This window comes from Papio anubis, unplaced genomic scaffold (genome assembly GCF_008728515.1).
Source record: "Papio anubis isolate 15944 unplaced genomic scaffold, Panubis1.0 scaffold268, whole genome shotgun sequence".
Lineage (NCBI taxonomy): Eukaryota > Metazoa > Chordata > Mammalia > Primates > Cercopithecidae > Papio > Papio anubis.
In genome coordinates, this window is record NW_022162761.1 from 100,342 (window position 1) to 122,967 (window position 22,626).

General features: G+C 40.2%; 1 protein-coding gene across 2 annotated transcripts; it reads left to right on the plus strand.

Moving 5' to 3' along the window:
• The first annotated feature begins 14 nt into the window (after positions 1 to 14).
• LOC100997457 (arrestin domain-containing protein 4) lies at positions 15 to 13,197 on the plus strand. 2 transcript variants are annotated; one of them, XM_003901423.3, is made up of 8 exons: positions 95 to 559; positions 4,989 to 5,055; positions 5,283 to 5,430; positions 7,408 to 7,510; positions 8,516 to 8,772; positions 9,255 to 9,417; positions 9,956 to 10,110; positions 10,500 to 13,197. In XM_003901423.3, the coding sequence occupies exons 1-8, from the start codon at positions 253 to 255 to the stop codon at positions 10,554 to 10,556; spliced, it is 1,257 nt and encodes a 418-aa protein (XP_003901472.1). In that variant the 5' UTR covers positions 95 to 252; the 3' UTR covers positions 10,557 to 13,197. The 2 variants fall into 2 exon arrangements, with proteins under 2 accessions (XP_031517714.1, XP_003901472.1); XM_031661854.1 differs by lacking the exon at positions 4,989 to 5,055 and having other exon boundaries at positions 15 to 559.
• Positions 13,198 to 22,626: the final 9,429 nt, after the last annotated feature.

The window sequence follows — 22,626 nt, forward strand, 5'->3', positions numbered from 1 at the left end:
CAGCAAGAAGCAGGGCTCGCAACTGACCTATGGCCGCCCGCCGGGGGTGGGCTGTCCCGGCCCTTTTCCAGCCCCAACTGGGTTTGTTAAAGCGACAGGCCCCTCGGCAAGCCGGTGCTCCATCGGGTACCACACGGCTGCCGCCGCGGCCTGAGTCTGCCGCGAGCGCCTGTGACAGCGGTGCCGCTGTGCTCGCGACCCCGGCTCCGGGTCTCTGCCGACCTCAGGGGCAGGGACGAGTCGCCCGGCGGGATGGGCGGCGAGGCTGGGTGCGCGGCGGCCGTGGGTGCCGAGGGCCGCGTAAAGAGCCTGGGTCTGGTGTTCGAGGACGAGCGCAAGGGCTGCTACTCCAGTGGCGAGACGGTGGCCGGGCACGTGCTGCTGGAGGCGTCCGAGCCGGTGGCCCTGCGCGCGCTGCGCCTGGAGGCCCAGGGCCGCGCCACCGCCGCCTGGGGCCCGAGCGCCGGCCCCTGCGCCTCGGCCAGCGCCTCAGCCCTGGCTGTCTTCTCGGAGGTGGAGTACCTGAACGTGCGCCTCAGCCTGCGGGAGCCCCCGGCCGGTAAGCGCAGGCGAGCACCTGGGGTTCCCCCGCCAGGCTACGGGGCCGGGGAGGGGCCGGGAGGCCGCGTGCCGGCGGGATGCCCACCTGGCAGGTGAGATCAGGGCGGGCTTCCGGGGGTGGGGTCCGGCCTAGCCTCGCGGGTAAGAAGAGACCGCACGTCCTGGGTGCGCAGCTCTACCTGGCGCCCCGCCCCTTGCCCGCCGGGCCTGACCGGGACCAGTGGCTCGGGATTTTCTAGGACCGCGAGAGGAGGGGGGCCATTGGGTGCGGTGGGAACCTGTGATTGGACAGTGGGGGATCCAAAAATCTAGATCCTGTTCTTTGTGGTCGAGGAAGGGACGGTGAAACCGGCGGCTATGAGGTTACATTCTGCGGTGCCCGTGTCTTATGGCTTCCACTCCTCCGTATCCTGGACACGTTCTTGGTTCATGATGAATTAGCAGAAATTTGGTGTTGGGAATAGGGAAGTAGTTCCTGAGGGGTAGGAGTTCAAAGGAAGTGTTTTCTAGACTTGACCATCATGCTTGGTTTCCCTCTTCTGGGGAGCAGGGCCACTTAGTAAGAGTTGTGCCTGTACCTGATACTGCTGCTGTTTCTTCTGCATCCTCTTCCTCCCCATCCTCCTCCTCCCTTCCTACCCACTTCTTCCCCTCTCCTCCACTTCTCTCCACTCAAAATGCCTTTAGAGACAAGGCCATCTGGGCATGTCTGAATTTCCCTTCCTGCTCACTTTGGTGAGGTCCAGTTCATAGTGTAGACTTTTCCAGAAGTACCCATGTGGGGACACATTACATAAGTGTTTTATTAATATTAGATACCAAAAATTGGATCCCTTTAGTCACGAAAATACTAAGAACCATGAGTCTTACTCTTATTTCATGGATGAAAACTAGTTTAAACTTTTACCTTTATGCCACGAGCTTTTATCTATCAAGTAAAACGATAGTATGTACCTCCTCTCCTTGAAGAGCGAACGCATTATATTTATGTACTATGTCTTATACAAAATATAATAGAATATGTGGTTTTGCCTTATCCTACTGTGGACACAGCGAAGTCCTCAAGGTAAATGATCATCTGAGTGATCCCAAAATTGTAGTGAGGAAAACCGTATTTGGAATCAAAACTGCCTTTTGGATCAATGGCGACAGTGTGTTAGTGCTAGTTCTTACTCCTTCATGCCCTTTCCTCAGTATTGCTTCCAGGATCAATCCAGGCCCCAGTGGAAGCAGACAACACAATTTGCAAGATGGCTGAATGGAGTCAAGGACATTGGGAGAGAGACATACATTCATTTTTGTCCAGGACTTTGGACTCTATCCCTGGGCCTGTAACTGCTGAGTAAATAGATGTAAAATTAAAAACAGTTGAACCTGGAATTAGCAATAAAAAACTGCTTTGGTAAAATCTGGGCTAACAAATAGTTTTTTAATTCACAAGTCAGATGTTTATTCCTCACATGCACGCACATATATACACATGGAACAGAATGTAAAAGCTAGACAATTTGAAAATCTTAAACTTGTTTTAGAATGTATCATAGCACATATTGGCACAATTACATTTTGCTTAAGACCATAGTACAAGCTGAGGAAAAAAAATAAGTCACCCCTAATATCTATAGCTTGGAAGAAGTTAGCATCTTGACACAGTCTGTATTCTGGGGTCATTTCATTACAAAACCTGGCTGTGTTTCAATCACCTAAGGAGATTTTTAGAAATCCATGTTATGTAGCACTGGGATCTGTTTTCACAAATGCTCTCCAGATAATTATTTGACATCCTTAATCTAATTCAACTACTTGCTATCATTGTGATTGCTTTTGTTCATATTTTTGTTGAGAAATTGTAGTAGAAAGACAAGACAGTATCAGAGAGTTGGTTTCAGTTCTCCATCACCCACCAGCAGTGTGACGTTATGCAAGTCGCTCTTCCTGAGCCCCAGTCTCTGCCTCTGTAATGGTCTTCTGCATCCCACGGCTCACCAAAACCTTTAATTATGAGCTTTGGCTGTAAGACCATTAGTGATTGAAACATCTTTCTGTGACTTTGTAGGGCTCAGTATACAAGACAGAAATAATGAGCGGTTGGTGCAGAGCAGAATTGGGCACATGGTTCAACTTGTGAACCTTTTACATTAAAAAAAAAAAAAATTGAGAAAGAGGAAAAGAAAACAAAGATTGAATTCCAAATATTATAACCCATTTTTATCAGTTTTTCCATTTCTTTTTCCTGTTTATGTTTTGAGATAGTTGAAAGTCTCATTTTAAATGATATGTCTCCTATGTCGATTTGTTTCTTAATGAAAGGGGAACTTCATCTCTCATTCTCTTCAGCATCCTGGGTAACTCTGTTCCCCACACATGTCTGCTATGCTCTTCCTCATGCTATTCCCTTATCTAAATTTCCCTTCCTACCTGTCTCCATTCCAGCCCTCAGGTCCTGAAGATATTGGGCCCACCCCTGTTCCTTTGTAAATGCTCTAGGTTCTAGCACTCTATGGTAATTACTTGTGTACAAGCATGTAATCTCCTTTCCTCCCCTGGTCTATTTGAGGATTATCCACAGTGCCTGAAATCTAATCACTATGCATTTTAAACTCAAATGAAATACATACTTCAAAATATTTGTAAATACTTGGTCATGTTCTGTAATCTAATAATTTCAAATTAGAACTTCAGCCCAGCTCCTTTAGGAGCACTGGCGTTGCCTTGAGCCTTTCACTCCACAGCCATCAGGTTGAGATGCTTCCCTGGTCCCTGGTACTGTAGCTCTGCTGCAACCTTCCTGAGTACACCTCAGCCACTGGGACTCGCCCTGCCACTGAATTTAACATGATCTCATGCCCCTGTGACTTGTTCTTCACTTTGCCTCCAGTCACCCACCTGTGGAGTATTCAAATTGACTTAAGTGGCAGGTGTGTCACTTTTTTATCGCCCTTGATGTCAACACATTAAAAATTGGGCATAGATTCAGAAGACTTAATGGGTCAGTAATGTGTTCCTATTTTCTAAAAGTACAAAGTTGAAATGTCAGCTGACTTGGTTAAGGTCATAAAATAAAACTCTGTTTTTTATTTAAGGGATAAAAAATTCCCATTTCACTACTGATTTCTTTAATTTTTTTTAGTGAATGGATAAAGTAGAAATCTTCATTTTAGTGTCAGATGACCAGGCAAATCTCAGAGTTCTCTCTGTGTTCCCATTTCTTCATCTTATTTATCTTATCCACAATAAGGGAGTTCAATATTAAATCTGAGCATGAAATGAAAGGAGAGTGTGTAAGTCTTTCAAGAGAGCCTCCTGACCAACCGTGAAAGCCACAAAGTCTACTTTGGATCTGAATTAAACAGATTGTCTTAGTACCTTCATCACAGGTTTCAGTGTTGCCTCTGGCCTTACAAAGTCCCTCCACACCCTGCATTTTGGCCTTCTCACAATCCAATGATAAGCTTCTGCATGAAATAAAATGGAGCTGGTAACCCAAAGCTGAGAAAAGGGCCCTGGCCATGCTTGGTAAAGCCCTTTCTGTATTCCCAAGTTAGCCACCAAGAAACTCTTTGTTAGTCAGGAGAGCTCAAGGATACATACATGACTTGCTTAATAGCTTGTCTTGTTGGTTTGGCTGTTTTGTGTTATACCCAATATTAACAATATTCATAAAGTTTTCACTCCCTTTTCCATTTCTGCTCAAAGAATACTCAATGTGATGTTTCTGGTATACCCAGAATAAATCTGTCTTGCTAAATTCGTTTTTGGTCCAATTTAATATTGGTATTTCCCATTAGTATAATAGAATGGGGGTAAGCAGTTGTGATTTTTACATATACACACACACACACAAATATACATATCCATATACACATATATATGTATGTTGGAGTTCTAAGCCTTAGCACTTTAGTAATTGGCCTATTTGAGAATGGAATATATGTGTGTATGTACGTGTGAGTGTTATGGTACTTGGTAAAAACTGGCCAAGTGCAGTAGCTCACCCCTATAAGCTTAGTGCTTTGGGAGTCCAAGGTGGGAGAATCATTTGAGGCCAGGAGTTTGAGACCAGCTTGGGCAATATAGCAAGACCCCATCTCTGGAAAGAATTACTAAAAATTAGTCAAGAACCATGGCACATGCCTGTAGTCCCAGCTCCTTGGGAGTCTGAGGCAGGAAGATTGCTTAAGCCCAGGAGTTCAAGGCCATAGCACTCTGGCCTGGGCAATAGAGCAAGACCCCGTCGCTCAAACACATACACACACATACACACACACACACACTCAAATTTAATTCTGTACATTTGTTTAATAAACTTTTGGAATATGGTACATTTTGTAGCAAGAAAAACTTCCTTCAAAAAATTACTTACATTGTGAAAACTCTTGATCTAATACTAACCATCCTTCATTAAAATAAAATACAATCTCTTATAGGTGAAGGCATCATTTTATTACAGCCTGGAAAACATGAATTTCCATTTCGCTTTCAACTTCCATCTGAGTAAGTGAAACTGTATAATTTTGTGGTTATCTTTCTCTGCAATATGTCCATCTGAACGTATCACTGCGAGGTATCTTCTGATTCTCAAGTATGCATGTTTATACTGAATAGTCCCTAAATAGACTTACTCATTTTTTATTTCCAACCTAAAACAGTTTAAACCATGCTTTTTTTGGCTATGTTTAACTGAAAGTAAACTCATAATTAATGTCTTTGGTTGGTTTCAGACCTTTGGTCACCTCGTTTACTGGGAAATATGGAAGCATTCAGTACTGTGTCCGGGCAGTGTTGGAACGACCCAAGGTACCTGATCAGAGTGTAAAGAGGGAACTGCAGGTTGTTAGTCATGTCGATGTCAACACACCAGCATTACTAGTAAGTTCTTCCTTTTTCTCTTCCTCCTTCTCTTCCTCCTTCCCTCCCTTCCTCCTTCCTTTCAACAGTGGGATCTATATTTAGCCAGTTTACTGGTAGTCGGTCCTGTCACTTTCTGATGGCTTAGAAAACACAATCTTGTAACCCAAAGGCATTCACTATAAATATATGATTCTAGGTTGGACAAATTACAAATTGTGTGTGTTAATACTATTGATTATGTCCCTGCTGTTCAGGGCTTCTTTTGCCAAAAAGTTACACAGGCTTGAAATGCATTAATAAGGCTTAATAACAATAATGCACACATAGAGAGTAGTTACTTTTACCAGAGTGGCCACATTTACAGGACTGGGGTATTCTAAACTCCTCAATAATAGCAGGTTGAGGAACAGTAATTATGGAAGAGTATTAATCATGCTCAGCCTGTTATTGAAGCTCAGGCCATTATGCTATGTATCCTTCCATTTTGCATGTCATTTTCTAACATTAAGTAAGTGCATGCAGCTGCCGCCGAGATCCTTTCACTTATCATTTCCTTATGACAGATTTGGCCACATTAAAGCATTGAACTTCTAATAATCACCAGAAATACTGTAGACTGATAAGAAAGATCAGGCTATAAGTAACAACAGAATAGGCAAGATGGGAGCTAATGAGCTAGATTCTTTTATCTAAACCCATATTATCAAAATAATATAAAATTATACCTTGTACTTTCATGATAGCTACTAGGACCTAATGGTTCTTCATTTAAATATGAATGAATGATTTTTTTTACTTCATAGAAAATACTGAGATAATTTAAACTTTCCATCACGATACTGATGTGACAAAGATGTATTTTTCATGTTGGAGGTTTTTCTAGCCTGTGTTTTTGAAAGACAAGGAAAAAGCTAGCAGTTAAAAAGTTGTTGTTTAAGTCTTATTTTCGCATGAAAGAGAAATAGAATTTAATGTTCACCTTTAGATTATGAAAGGATAGCAGATATGCTGTGGTTACATGGCCTCTTGTGGTCAGAATCATAAAATAGCCAGCACCCAGCTGGCCTGGCTTATAGCTATGACTTTTTAACAGCTGCTTTAAAACCATTTTTGAAAATTGGTGATGCTAAGTAACTTGTATTTTTTAAAACTACTTAGAATTGGCAGGTTAAATATTCTTAAAGTTTTTATGACCATTGCAGGAATTGATTTAAAGGGATTTGTCTTTGCTAAAAACAGACACTGTTGATCCCTTACTATTCTTTGTATAAATAAAGAAAAAATATTGCAAGTAACTGGGTTTTACAGAAAGCTTTGGTGTGTGTAACTTGTAAACTGAACATTGTAAATCTTGTAGTAACTTCTCTTGACACTATAGAATAGAATACTATCGTGAGATAGTATATTTAATAAGCTTTTCAGATCTGTTAACACTACACGTTATTGCACTATTACACAAAACCCCAAAACCATTCCAAATTAAGAACACATGAAATTTCTGCCTGATAATGCATTTTGAAGTAAGTGATGGGAAAAGGCTGTTTGATTATTCCACTTATTAAATGCCAAAATAAATATAATGTTCTGATTTTTTTTATTTTTTATTTTTATATCATTTATCCTTCCACCTGACTTTTGTATATAAAGTCTTAAAAATAATTCTGTCATGTTTATAAGTACTAATACAGCTTTTGATTTTTTAAAAAAAACATGGTATATTATTTCCTGGAAACATAATTACTTCAGGATAAAATAAAATGGTGTCATGCTAATTTTTGAATCTGAAAATTCACTGTGATTTTCCTAAAAGGGGGAGTCTTAACACCCTGTGTTTTTGTGCATATTTGGCCTAATATGTTACATAAGGATAAGAAAGTTTTATTCATTTTTTGGTATTTCTTTACTACCATTCTGTGAAGAAAGACATAATTTTAAGTTATATGAGTTCTCCAGAGTGGCCTAATTAAGGTTGTTTTATTGTTTGAAATTTTCAAGACCCCTGTATTGAAAACTCAAGAGAAAATGGTTGGCTGTTGGTTTTTCACTTCTGGTCCAGTCTCGCTGAGTGCCAAAATTGAAAGAAAGGGATACTGTAATGGTAAGCAAAATGCTTGAAAGTCCAAATGAAAGATTTCATTCATCTTCTTAGCTAATTTTAAGTGATTTTAAATAGTGTTTTTTGTAATTGTATGACATGTATAGTATTTTAAAACATGAGTAGTGATACATTTTTAATATAAATAATTGATATTTAAGTATTTTTAAATGGAGGAATTGTTTCCAGTCAAACTCCTGTTTTTTTCTGACTTCGATCCTGTTACTTTAGTAACAAAGAATATAACTAGAGGAATGAGAAAATGCCAGCATCTGATTTTAATGTTGCAAAAGAATCTCCGGGGTTGTATTGCTAAGAAGAGAACTATTGGAGTATGAAATGCTATTAGACATTCTGATTCCTTGCTGGCTTGATATATGCAAATACTTGGGACTGGAATGTAGTATATTAACAAACTTAACAATCAGATTGTTACTGGAACTGCCAATAGTGAAGGGCCCATTTCCAGCAGTGGATTTGGCCCCTGCTTCAGGATTCGAACTTGTTGGAAAGGAATTCAGTATGGAATGGTATGATGTGGAGCCATAATGTTATAAAACTTGCCTAGTCCATCCGTTGATTCTTTCTGTGCCTTAACATTATTAATTCCTTAAAAGCAAAGGCTTTGTTCTCCTCTTGGGCAGATTTTAATTTGATAAGCACTAATGAGTTTGTTAGTGATCTTTTATACTTAACATAGTCCTGAATCATTTATTTGTATGTCTTATCCTAATTTATATAGACACTGGTCATTTACATATCTTTAGAATTGCTAATGCAATATTGCTACATTAGAAAAGTCAATAATGCAATAATTAGAAAATAAGATCTACCACAACCTGCAGTGAATTTTTATTTCTCTGGCTTGAATTTACAATATGTTTTCCATCAAAGCTTCTCAATTTGTTAAAGTGATGTTGGAACATTTCAGCTATATGGCCCTAATCCACTGTGGTGAGAAGTTTTTAAAGAGTCTCTGAATCCTCCCTGGTTTTGTTTTCTTTTTAGGAGAAGCTATTCCAATCTATGCAGAAATAGAGAATTGTTCCTCTCGTCTGATTGTTCCAAAGGCTGCTATTTTCCAAACCCAGACGTATTTGGCTAGTGGAAAAACAAAGACCATTCGACACATGGTTGCCAATGTGCGAGGAAACCACATCGCTTCCGGGAGCACGGACACATGGAATGGGAAAACGCTCAAAATTCCACCTGTCACTCCATCCATCCTGGATTGCTGCATTATCAGAGTGGACTATTCCTTAGCTGTAAGCAAAGCTCTTTAAAAAAAAAAAGTGTATGATGGACAATAACTGATGTCATGTTACTATGCATATTCAGCATTAACACCAATTGGGGATTGTATGAAGATTGGCCCTTGTTTTTAATAAAAAACTATTCCCCACAAGGGATTTAATAGAGTGCCATAAAAGAATTGAGGTGCATTAAAGGGTGTTTGTTATATTGAAGACATATCCTTAATTTTCTATAATTATTATATGAGCCATGCAAACCTACCATGATGCATGTTAAGGACACAGTTCTCTGTCACAGAGCATTCACTATGTTTTGTGTACTCTTCATTTTGTTTAATCAAGACGGTTGAGAATTGTGATGAGGGTGGTGGCAGCTGACAAAAGCATTTGTTTCTTTGAAAAAAGAAATTAATTGGGCTACCTACTGGAGGTGTAACTTACATTTGTTCCTTTCTCTCTCTCTCTCTTTTTTTTTTTTTTTTTTGGCTTATTAGGTGTACATTCACATTCCTGGTGCTAAAAAATTGATGCTTGAACTGCCATTAGTGATTGGTACAATTCCATATAATGGTTTTGGCAGCAGAAACTCCAGCATTGCCAGCCAGTTCAGTATGGATATGAGCTGGTTGACACTGACCCTGCCAGAACAGCCTGAAGGTAAAATATTTTGGTGTTCTTTCATAATGAAGTTTTACCTAGAAAATATCTAAGAACAGAATATATAAGCTATGAAGTGCTCAAATGTTGATTAGTACTGCTACTCTTGGTATCTTTATTCCTACTACTAAAAAATCATAAAGCGTTAGTCCTGGGAGCGGCTTTGAACGTTTAGCTTTATCTAGGATGCAAAGCTGCTGATAGCAGATTGAGGAATAAGATGTACATTTCCTAATTCCTATTTGTAATAGGAAAACAATGAAAAATAGTCAAATGTGTGGTGTGTTACGTATTTTCTGTAGTCATAGTTCAGTGATATTTGTTTACCTATATCTCAAGAGACTAGAATATAATCTATTAGTAGTAGTTTAATAAAGGGAGAAACTATTTTTTATTGTAATGTGCATAAAACTTTGCTGATTAGAGGGAAAGAATGCCATATTATCTTCAAATTTAGCTGTTTCTTGTTTTTGTAACAGTTAAGAATTGAGATTAATTTTTGAGTGGATTTCTTACTCCAACTTCATTTCTATTTCAGCACCACCAAATTATGCAGATGTGGTATCAGAGGAAGAATTCTCTAGACACATTCCTTCTTACCCTCAGCCCCCTAACTGTGAGGGAGAAGTGTGCTGTCCTATGTTTGCCTGTATACAGGAATTCCGGTTTCAACCCCCACCTCTTTATGCAGAGGTAAGCAAAGCAAAAGAAAATTAGACTTTTACTGTATTATTTTCAAATCATTTTTTGTCATCCATTTATTAGAGTATCTGTTGCTGACTCATAATTAGTAAGGGATACATTTAAATTTGTTTATACAGTGGTAATAGATTATCACTGATTCTTTTGCCAGATTTTTTTACTATTTTCCTCGTGATCTGTGGCATCATATACAGTATTGTGGATTGCCTCTAAGGTCTGTTATTTGGCCATGGAATATAGAGAACTTAAGCACCTTCTGGGACTTACTAATAGCAGGGTCTGACCAACTTGGCATATAACCATCATGTAATTAGAAATAGGTACTAGAATCATTTTAAATAATGCTACAACACTAATCTCAGTCTGCTCTTTTTTTGCAGGTTGATCCACATCCTAGCGATGTAGAAGAGACCCAGCCTGTTTCCTTCATTCTCTGAACATATTTCAGAAATCACTGTGTTCATCATCAAATTAGAACGTTGGTTCTTTTCCTTCTGCCTTTTTGGGAAAGAGACAGGAAAGATTCACTTGAAAACATAAATGAATATCAAGACTGAAGGCAACAGGAATTAAAGAATGTGAGAAATTTCTAGTGGGCCGACAGGATTGCTGCACAAGTTTATATGGTGGTCATATATATATCCCTGCTAAAAACTGGGATGAAGATGTGCAAAGTCACAGAATGTAATGGAAGTCCTGATGGTTATAGAGTAAGTGAAAGGGTGCCTGCGCTGACCTGAGAGAAAGGAATCTGTCAACAGTGGAAACACTGTGGGAGTTTCCCATGGCGTTTTAAAGAGTGGAATGAAGGCGATATGAACTGAAGCGGGGAAGACTTGATTTTGGAGAGGGTAACAAAACAAGGGTGTGCATGAATAGGAAAATGGCCCACTCCAAATACAATGTGAGACCCTGAGGTTTTGGGTGCTTCATGATTTCCTATCATATTCAGGCCTAGAGACATTGAAAGTATCTTTTCTTGAGATCATGGTCATATGAGGTCCTAATGAAGTACTACAGTTTTCATTCTTTCAAGGGTAGACTAAAACGTAGTTTATAAATTGGCAGTACAGTATTATGAAACCAAGAAAGGGTTTCTTGAAAAGCTTGTCGGTTCAAAGGGGAAAGATGAATTTCGTGTGAAAACACATTTTGTTGAAGGCTGTACTTTTTACCCCCTTTAAGTGCTTTAACAGGATATATGTTTGATTTTCCTCATATCTTATTCACCTAGGAGCATGTCAGAGAAAGAAGTGAGAGAAAAGGTTGCATCTGCAGGATGCCTTGATAACTACACAGTCCAAAATAAAAGGCCTTTTTCTAACCTACCTCTAATGGGGTTATCAGATATGTTTTTAAATCTCTCGCCTTGAGTACTCTTCTTTGGAGTTACTGCTGTTTACAGCAACTATCACTAAATATGAAACTGGGCCAAGGGGAAAATTCAGTAAGTTAGCATTAAATGGAAGTAAATATATGTATACCTAAGAGAATGTCAAAATAAACACCAAACCAAAAGAAGGTAGGAGTGCCATTTTTTAAAAAAGACACAACTTTAATTCCTGTCAAGAGACCTAGGTCTACTGATGGCAGTCACTGCATTGTACATTATTCCAGTTCTTCAGTAATTCTGTTTAAACTGTGATTTTTTCTTTATTGTGTTGGTGCAATATTTTATTATCCTTTAACCTCAGGATATTCAGACCAACAGGATTGTGTTTCTGCTAAAAGTCTGAGCAGTGTTTTACTGTCCCCAGCTCCCCTCCTACATGGTCACATGTTCACTTGCTTTTCCCTCCATCTGTTGGCTTTGTGAGCTGAGAGCATCTCTGGACACATGGAAGGGAGCCAGGGATTCCTGTGATAGAGATTTTGAACTAGCAGAGTACTTTGGTTTTCTTCATGTCCTAAGGGTTTGATCTGGAAACCCTGGTGCTTCCCCTGCAGAATATTGTACTTCATTTAACAGAGTGATTGATTTTTCTTTCAATCAATGTTCACCAAAAATAGAAAAGTTCTTCTAAGGTTAAATTTTGTATTTAAAAGTTAGTTGGCCATTTGATCAGGGAATTTTCTACACACATTAGGCAAATGTATGCTTTTCACCCTCTGGGCTTACCTCTCTTCTCTGCAATCATGGAAGCATCCTGCATAGTTCTTTCATTGTAAGCCACTATACCACAATGCAAAACTGTTAGACCAGTAATTGTGCTACTGAAATTGTCACAAAACATTATTCCTTGATTTGGTTTTTGAATTTTGCTCTTTTGTGTGTGTATCTTTAAACAGGTAATGTGTATTTAAGTGTTGTCTACACAGTTGATTTTTACTTTAGAAAAGATCATCTTCAACTGTTCATTGACTTCTAAGTTGTAGTTCATGCCTTGTCAAAGCATTGTTCGACTCCATGATACTAAAACGTAATGAAAGAAACAAACTCCAGTATGGAGAGAGAGAAAGTTTAATTATTTGGCTCCATCTAGAAAAGCAACTACTTAAAGGAATCCTTCACTAGGATTGTTTTGTCACCTTTTTAGATAAATCTTGAAGTGATCCTGTGAAATTGAAGTGAAACTATCTCTGTAGGACTTAAGAGAATAGCTAAAAGGTGTGACTTGCCTTATCGAACTGATACTGGCATATCTGACCGTAAGCAGTAGGTTGAAGATATCATTTTATGAATGTGGAGAATTCTACATTGAAACAGAAAATACCTGGGAATGAAGATTAAAAATTTAGCTGCTGTTATTTGCTTGTTTATTCCCCTCTTGCCCTTCTTTAGTTTGAAAAAACAAAAACGTGGCCTTGGAATTTTCATTTTGATGCAGAAATTTTGAAATTGAAAATGTGCATGTTTTGGTGCACAAAATCCTTCTGTGGGCAAAACTCTTTGTTTTTGTTTTGCACAATAAGAAACAATAGGCAAGGGTTATGTTTTTGGTAAGTTAACTATGAAAACTTTCTTATTTTTATTATTAAAAGTGTAACAATTTAACCCACAGGAAAAAAAAAATACTTTGTATACTTGTTTGAATCCTATGGGTTCGTTTTATTAATAAAATTATTACACTAATGCTATGAGTTGCTAGTTCTTTTTTTTTTTTTTCAAATATAAATTATTATAGACTTAAGGGAACTGAATACCCAAAAAAAAAAAAAAAAACAAATGTTGCTGCAGTTAAAATCCTTTTCTCTAGGCGTGTTATCATGAGGGAGGAACAGCCCTAGAACCTGACTTTGTTTTTACAGTGGGCTTAGTTTCCCAAGGTAGTTCTATTTTAGCATTCCATGAAGAAAAGTAGTTGAGACAAGTAAGGAAACTAAAGCCATATTGGTTATAAAAAGCATATCATCATTTATTCCCAAATGATAAGGGTTAGAGCCTCCTAAGTTTGAGTGTTTGTCCTGAATCTCCCCAGGGTCGATTTAGCAGGTCTCATGGGCAGTCAAGGGGTCCTTACTGGGACACACTGATGCCACCCCTTTCTACGCAAACACTCCAGTAGATATCAGTAGATATGAGCACTATATTCTATACAAGGAGGATGTAATGATATGTCATTTCAAGGAAACTGCCCAGACCCTCTGTGCTGGAAAATTACCACCTGATCTAAGGAGTAAGAATTAGTCCAGTTGGTTTGCTCTCCAGTTATTTTTAATAGATGGTGTTACATAATAAATGGGTTCTTTCTGTATCCACATTTATAATCAACATAAGTTGAAATATTTGTCTTATGCAATACTGAGGCAAAATTTATGATTACCATTACCATTTCTGTAGTTTATGTGTAGTATGAAATTTAGAACTAGGCCAGACACTGCAAAGAAACTAGGACAAAGCCCTCACATTACAAATCAGGATATCAAAACAGAGAGTTGTAACCTGAGAGCATGGACCCTGCTTGCTCTGAAATTTCCTGATTCTACAACCTTCATAAAAGTAATGGGAACAATTAATTGTTTTCAGTTACACAGTCTAAGAGTTGCAGTCCTGGTTACCTGGATACTAAACATATGCTAAATCAGGGGTCTTCAGTGTTTACACTTAAGGGCTCTGCCTCCTGAAAGGACACCAGTCTTTGACTAAATTGCTTCCAAGTGTGTTTAGTTGCCAGAAGTTTTTCTTCAACAGAGATTTATGTTTCTACCTTTATATAATGAAATAATTACAGACTCACAAGAAGTTGCAATAATAGTACAAGGAAGTCTCATGTACTCATCACCCGGTCTTCCGCAATGATAACTACAGTACATTAGCAAAACCAGGACATTGAGAATACAATTTAACTAGAGCTTAGACCTTACTTGGATTTTGCCAGCCTTTGCATGCAGTCATTTTTCTTGTGTATGTTTTTGTGTACAGCTCTATGACATTTTACCTCCTGTAGAAATGCATATCGTCACCACCACCATCAAGACACAGAACTGCTCCATCACTGCAAAGAAACTCCCTTGAGTTGTCCCTTTATAGTCACCGCCTCCCTCTCTCCATCTCCTTCCCTCACTCCGGCCTTCCCATCCGTTTTGCTTCTTGGTAATTTTGTCATTTTGAGAATGCTAGAAAAATGGAATCATTCAGTATGTACCTTTTGAGACTGGCAGTTTTTTACTCAGCAGAACACCTCTTAAGATCCATGCAAATTGCCCCGTGCATCAATAGTTTGTTTCTTTGTATTTTAATGGAGACATTTTACAGCAAAGAGAATCGACTACTTCTGAAATTTTCATTATGCACTTTGCAAAGAAAATGTGTGACATCGATAAGCACATGATACCTTTGTAAATATTTTGATTTTGAGTTTGAGAACTTTTTGTGTAGAAAATATATAAATGCAGATTGATACACATTTTTAGGGCTAATGTTTAGCTTGTCAAATACTTGAAGTATTTTGCCTTTAAACAGAAAGAAATTACATTATCAATGAGCCAGATAGACCTGCGATGATATTAGACAACAAGGAGAAAAAACTATATTGGGCTATTTTTCACATCAGCTTCTGAGTCTGATAAATTTTAACACAAATTATCCAGGAAAGAGACTACAGTTGCCTGGTGTGATTGTGTATTACATTTTGTGAATTTTTTTCCTTCTTTTCTGTTTCTTCTTTAATTCCTTCATTCATACTCCCACTTCTTAATATTTGATGAAATGGAAAGACCACTCAGAAGCTGAGAAAAGTTTTTAATTACAATATATGTGTTTATTCCTAATGAAACAATACTATAAAACATGGGCTTAATTGCTAAGACTATTAAATTTTTCTAGAAAGGAGAGCCCTTATTTTACAGAAGCCATTATACAGTAATGTTTCCCAAAAACCAGACATGAGTTTGTTGGTGATGAGAAGCAACAGCAAAAGAAAGACACTGAGACAGGGTGGAGGTGGATAGAAAGGTTGACCGGTGTCAACTTCTAGAATGTCACTATAACTGAATTCACCATGAACTGTCTCTTTGGTGGAGCTTTCTGTGTTCGTTGATGGAGATTTCACCATCCCTGACGAATTTTCAGGGAACCGAGATGTCTTGCTGAACAGGAAGAGACATGCTTTAGGCAGCTTCTCCCACTGGAAACAAGGAAAGCATAGGTGCTTCCCATGTGTTTGCAAACACCTGCCACATACGTGCACACACACACATGCGCACTCACAAACACTGTTATTTCTTCCTCTCCTCCACACCCTTTACCTCCACAGCTGGGGTCTATTTCAGGTAAGAATTTAAGCTCCATTATAAAAGGAAGAAACAGATAATAGCTTCCTACTTCCACAGGAATTTATTGGAAGAGGAGACTTTTGCCCCCAGCTTCTTACTAGTTTGCCCCCAAACAGCACGAGACTAGTAGAAAGGTATCAGGGAATTGTAATTAAATGAGGAAATGGTGGGAAATAGATGCCCTAAGTTTATGTTTTTCTTTTTTAAAAAAAAGTCACTGCATGGTATAATAGTCATTTCTCCATGCTGCCCCAGTCTCATAGATCCTAATTTTAATGACTAAAGGACATAAAGTGTTCCAGACCAAAATAATAATGACTACATTATTTACAGCTCACACATCTAGTATTGACTGTGTTCTTTACAAATATGCAGTCACTTTCCCATAACATGAAGGTTTCCGTGGTATTTTTTTATTTTGCTTTTTAAATCTTAGATGACAGAATCCATCTGATTGTCCACATGGCAAGTGTTCTATATGTGATCGCTTATTCGTATTTGCTACCACTGCAAATATTTGGACTTGCCAGAACTGATTGAGTTGATTCAGTAACATCTAAAGATTTAGTGTCTACAGTTTAATTAGCTTCTTTCAAAACACAGCACACAAATGCACACACACGGACACACAAGGCATGCACTCATGTGCACACAGACATGCACTCACACACAGATAGATGCTCTGTTTATTGGCTAGAGATTTCACCCCTTGCGCAAGAAAACTCATCAAAAATTTCATTGTTTATACACCTGGGAATCAAGAGAGGGCACGTTATCAACATTGATTCATCTCACTACTGGAAGAACACAGAGCTCTAGCCTTATTTTTAGTAGTTGCTGTATTGGTGGGTGGTAAACAGATAAGGAATAAGGAAGAGTCCAACAAAACAATTCCATATTTCACACACCTTCTAAATCACTGCAGCACAGGAAGCCAGATTTAATACCCTACTATTAAACTGGAATAGCAAGGTGTAAGATGGATCTAGGATCACATGTGAGCACATTTGAGAAACTGCACTGAGGGTTCACAGTTTCTGAGTTTTGCTGCAGATCTGTTCTAATACTTCCAACAAAGCTCAGATTATGGAAAAACAGCTTAGGAACATAAACACTTTCCTAACTTCTTTCTCCTGTTTAAATTAAAACAAAGATGTATATGTAAGTGTGCATACACATGGGAGGAGTGTGATATTGAGCTTAGTCTCTAGTTTCCTTTATCTTCCTTAGTGAAGTGGCATCGTTCATCTGGGATAATACCTGAGGTTCGTTGCCTCACGCCAAGGAAATCAAGGACACAGACACACAAGGAGTGAGGTTAAGAGCAGAGGTTTAACAGGTGAAAGAAAGAGAAAAGCTCTCTCTGCTGTAAAGACAGAGGAGCTCCCGAGTAGGTCTTCCAGTTCCATGGTGAAATGCATGGGATTTTATACAGGAGCTTGAGGAGGCGGTGTCTGATTTACATAGGGTATGAGAGATTGGTCAGACCAGGCGTGTCATTTGCATAGTGCAAGAAGCTGGCCAGCCCACTGTAATCTTCCATTATGCAGCTGGGTTCTCTACCTGGCCAGCGCCATGTTGCCTGCTTCATTGCTGTACATGTGGTTGACAAAGAAAAGGGAAGATAGAGCCTCCATGTTGAACATGCCTGGCCCCCAGGTAGCCTTTTCCCATTGGCACGGCTACCGGCATTCACCCATGCAAGCTTCTATCTTGCTTTTCTATGTCAGCAGCTTGATTTTTCAGGCTGCTCTTCGTTAGAAAAGAAATTATTTGGGGGCTGCTTTTTCTTAAAAAGGAAACCTTGACAAAGACTCTCTTACCCTCACTAACTGCCTAAATAATTTCTTTATAGTTCCTGTATCATTAGGAGAGGACAAAGCCAAAGATTCATGGTAAACCTCTCTTAAGAGAACCTCTGTGTACAGAGGTAGATTTAAAAGCAAATTTCAATATGTGTTATTTCATCCTTAATTCAACCATCTGGCCCTCTTATATAAAAGTGGAATACTGCTTATCAGGGGAAACTGTAGCAGCAAATACTTACTTTTATCTCATCTGACATAACAAAAAATCTTGGTCATTATGTCAAAAGATAACTGATCTCAAACATGTGTGGCTGCAAACACCAACAGCTGTTCCTGTAAGAGAGTGGCAGGATTACATCAGATAAATGCAGTGTTTTTAAGAAAATTCGTAAAGCCTTTTTAAGACAACCAGAATTATCCTCCCAAGAACAAAACAAAAATAAATCCCTTTGCTAATGGGAAGATATTTAAAACAGTATCTACATTGAATAGGGAGACTTCTAATGGTCTCAGACTTGTTGCTAAACACAACAGGGAAGTCTTCTGGGGAGAACTACATTGGTGGAAGCCAGGAAACCCACATGTTAACCTTCTTTCTCCAGCCTTGGCCAGCCAGAGACACTGGGTCTTTGAACTTTAGCATTGCCTGACTGGCTCCAAGATAAACACTACCTTCACTGACTCCTTGGCAGCTGCTGGAGAGAGCTGGAATGTGTCATCTTGCCCCAAGTCTGGTCTAAGCCTGGACACTTAGGCACTTGCCTTGCCCACCCATTGCCTCCCCTGAGCTGGGTGACCCACACAGAGGACTGGGCCTGTACTAGGAAGAAGCCCTTACCAGACCAACTCGCTTAGCGGAGACCCAAAGCTTCAATTCCAACACTGGGAACCCCAGAGGAAGGAAGATGTAAGAAATTTCTTACAACAAGGAATAAATCAGAAATGGCTGCTATCAGCAGAAAAGAGGGCTGCATACATTAAATAAGTTCACTAAGAGGAAATTGTCTTTTTTGTAGGTTTGTGTGCCTGTGTGTGTGCATGTGTAAAATTGTCTTTTTTGTAGGTTTGTGTTCCCATGTGTGTGCATGTGTGTTAAAGGAGGGAGGACTAGGGTTTTCTTTGCATCTGATTTTTGTGAAGGAGATTTATGCCTTAAGATCTAAACAGTTCTGAACTTGGCATCTCTCTTCTTGCCCAGCCAGGGCCCTGATGCCCTGCACAGCGATTCCCTGGCCTTCCCCAGAGGACCAGCTTGTCCTGGTTTGCCCAGGGTTTCCCCAGGTTTAGCACTGAAAGCCCCCATCCCAGGACCCCTCAATTCAAGGTAAAGGGGTATGGTTGATCACCTTCCCCTCATTCCTTCCACTGGGGCAACCCTGCTCCGCACATCTGCAGACACCAGCTGTCGTCCTCCAAGAAGCTTCCATCACCTGCTGCCTTCTAGCACTAAATTCCTCCTGCTGTCACTAAACAGTCCCTATGCAGAGTGTCTTCCCAGAAATGAACAAGGACACTGGGATGGGGCCAGAAACCTCAGGCCCCTTTGGCCATTGGCATTTGGATGGCATCCCCCACCAAGACCAGTAGTACAGCTGGTTCAGTCCCCATCTCCCCTGATTCTAGTGACCTCTCCTTTCCCATTCTGTGTGGAGGCCCAGCCTGCCCCGGGCCTGCCCACAGGGGCTGCCAGGGACAGAGGCCTGGCTCTGGATTAGAAGTCACCAGACCATGGATGATTTGTACACCATTTCCTTTCAGGACTTGTATTCTGTGCACAGGTGTCCATGATCAGAGGCCACAGACATGTTTCTCAGGCTGTCTTTGATTTTCTGCTCTCTCTCTCTCTCTGGACTACAAGTAAATAAGGACCTGATTTCCCAGGAGATCTGGATCCCTTTCTTCTTCCTGTGGCTCTGTCAACAGTGACCTGCGGCCAGTGAAAGCAGGCCCTTCTCACTGTCTAATCCCAGGACCGGCTGGTATGCTCATCATATGAGGAGTAACCGCAGAGGAGGGTGACACGAATGTGCTCAAATGATGCCCAGAGCACTCTCGAAATGACCCTCAGAGCCTGTGGCTTTGTCTTCTTATATCTTCACTGGTGAAGAGTCTTTATCCTTTGAGGTTAAAGGATGATGCCTTTGATAATACCTAAAGCTCATTCAGAAACAAGCCTGGAGAGTAAAGTTGAAGGCTGGGCTAGGTGTTACACTGATGAAACCGGGCAGAGCAGAGGTGAAAGACAGCAGCAGAAGTGAGAAACACATCTGACAGGTAATACTGAACTCATGCTTCACCTTGCCTGGGTGTTTACAGGCATCGTCAGGCTGAGGAGGAGAATTGGGTTCATTAAAAACAAGATCCCCATGTTGCTAACTCTTACCCCAACTTGATCTTGAAAAATCTTAGCTTCTTGCAAAGTCTGTCTTCTACTCCCAAGAATTTCCTAAAAGTCTCTAGGAATAAGTCAATTCCCACTACTTCCTAGCATCACCTCTAATGTCTTGAAGTCTTCACAACCCCAGGTTGGGACTGATTTGGGGAAAGTGAAGAAGAATGATTTGTTTCATTTTATATTTTCTGGTTTTTTCTTTGTTTGTTTGTTTTTTAAGACAGAGTCTCTCTCTGTAGCCCGGGCTGGAGTGCAGTGGTGCGATCTTGACTCACTGCAACCTCTGCCTTCCGGGTTCAAGCAATTCTCATGCTTCAGCCTCCCTGAGTAGCTGGGATTACAGGCATCCACCATCACAACCGGCTGATTTTGAACTCCTGGCCTCAAGCAATCCACTGGCCTCAGGCTCCTCCCAAAGTGTTGGGGTTACAGGCGTGAGCCACGGCAGCCGGCAGATTTTATATTTTGTTTTGTAAAGGCTCCCCACAAAAAAACAGCTTCTTGTGCCCCATCCTATTACCTTGTTTTTAGAGAAACTGCTGTTTTCACTTTTTCGTTTGCAGATTTTCCTCTGGGTAAGACTCAGACGTACAATCTTAGGACTGGGCTGCTGAAAAAATCAGGTGATCCAGAGTCTCACCTCCCTTCTGAACACTAAAGCTCTGGAACTGAGCCAAGCTTAGCTTCCCTGGCACCCTCTTACCTTAGGATGGGTCTTCCCAGACCCCACAGGCCTCCAGATGCTTTCCAGGCATCAACATACATCACTGAGCCCTGGCTCAGAGTCAAGCTGGGGCCACCTCCATCTACACCCCGATGGCCAGATAGTCATGGAAAAGTGACTGCAGGAGGGGCCTACCACCAGCCCTCAGAGAGGCCCCTAGCTCGGACAGCTGGTGGCCCTTGCTGAGTGGGAGGCTGGGCAGAGGAGCACGCAGGCCATCCTTGTGTTTCTATCTGAAACACTCAGGGCCTGCAGGCCAGGGGACAGGGGGCTGATATATCTTGCTAAGGAGGAAGAGCATCTTAGCTGTGGATCACTGCATTGTGAGGGCAGGTCCAGGGGAAGTCATGATGGGAGTCCTCAGGCCACTAAGGAAAAGCACAAGGTCACCTGCCCAACCTGCCCAGGTGTCAACAGGGAGGAAACTGGGCACTAAATGTGCCCCTGTGCTTGCTTTGAACTTTGCCTCACTTCTCACTGCCAATTCTGTAGCCATCTGGGCTACAGACCCCTACGTGGACAGAACAGTGTTAGGAATGCAGTGTGCTTGTAGTCAATCTGGCCAATACAACTTTTCCTGTCTCCTTATCACCTATTTGGTTGGGGTTGAGGGGCTCAATCTCTAATTGAGCTTTTCCTGTAAAAAGCCTCCATGTGTGCTTAGTATGGAGACTCAGAAGCCCAGGGAATTTTTATATTTATTACAGAGAGGCGGGCATCCATTCTGTGTGTTTCCATTAACACAGACTGGCAATTAATGTGTTTGGTTCAAAAGACTTCAAACATTTGTACATCCATTTGCACGTTTAAATGGCTCTGTATAACAGTCAAGCAGGTGGTTAACTATATGTATATTAAATTCATAGAGAAACTGGTAATTTTCAATTATAATTGTCAGTTCACAGTTTACATGATAAGAATTTTTTGAATAGACCCATTAGCTGATTTTAGTTAGCCAGGGTTTTTATAAATCATGGTTTATTTGCTTATTCTACTTATAAAAGAGAAATTTTCAGTATTCTCACATGAATCAATAAATATTTACTTTGGTCTTTATTCTGCTCAAATGCCAAGTTTGACAATGGATGAAATATCATTGGGTTTCCTTAAACAGCTGTTTGAATGCGCCTGTTTTATTAGTTGTTTTGTTTAGTATTATTACCCGGATAATGGTTTAAAAGTTTTATTCATTTGCTATTAATTTGTTTTTTTATAAATAAAGTCAAAATAGGACTGAATTGCAGTTCCTTATAATTTTACAATGTATTGTACTTTCCTGGTAATATGTTTTGACAATAGAAACTTCCAAGCCAATGAAAAGCTGTCCCATTTTTCTAAATTATATCCTCTAAAGCAAAACTCCTAAATATATAGCACTAACTTGTGCATAATAAAATTTGATGTTTTGTTACTGTGGATAATATTTCTCTTTCCTAGGCAACAGAAATAATTTAAATGCCTCTCATTTGGCTTTTACAGCACAAAAGGCAGTGTGAGACACCAAATCTCTGGAGGAGAATGCTGAACTGGTGTTGAGAAGAGGAATAGCATTTTGAGAAATACTTTCAACATTCTCCACCTTGTAACTCCCTCGGGTCTGTTCCTGGATTTCTCCTTTTCAAAAACGATCAAGCAGGGCCGGGCATCACACCTGTAATTCCAGCACTTTGAGAGGCTGAGCCGGGCAGATCACTTGAGGTCACGAGTTCGAGACCAGTCTGGCCAACATGATGAAACCCCATCTCTACTAAAAATACAATAGAAATGAGCTGGGTGTGGTGGTGCGTGCCTGCAATCCCAGCTACTCCGGAGACTGAGGCATGAGAATCACTTGAACCTGGGAGGCAGAGGTTGCAGTGAGCCGAGAT

What these genes read in the sequence shown, in the direction of transcription:
- LOC100997457 (XM_031661854.1), top strand. Translation starts at nt 30, where the DNA reads ATGGCCGCCCGCCGGGGGTGGGCTGTCCCGGCCCTTTTCCAGCCCCAA. An exon ending in TCAACACACCAGCATTACTA is followed by an intron (nt 5,431 to 7,407) that starts GTAAGTTCTTCC and finishes GAAATTTTCAAG; the next exon opens with ACCCCTGTATTGAAAACTCA. An exon ending in AAGAAAGGGATACTGTAATG is followed by an intron (nt 7,511 to 8,515) that starts GTAAGCAAAATG and finishes TTTTCTTTTTAG; the next exon opens with GAGAAGCTATTCCAATCTAT.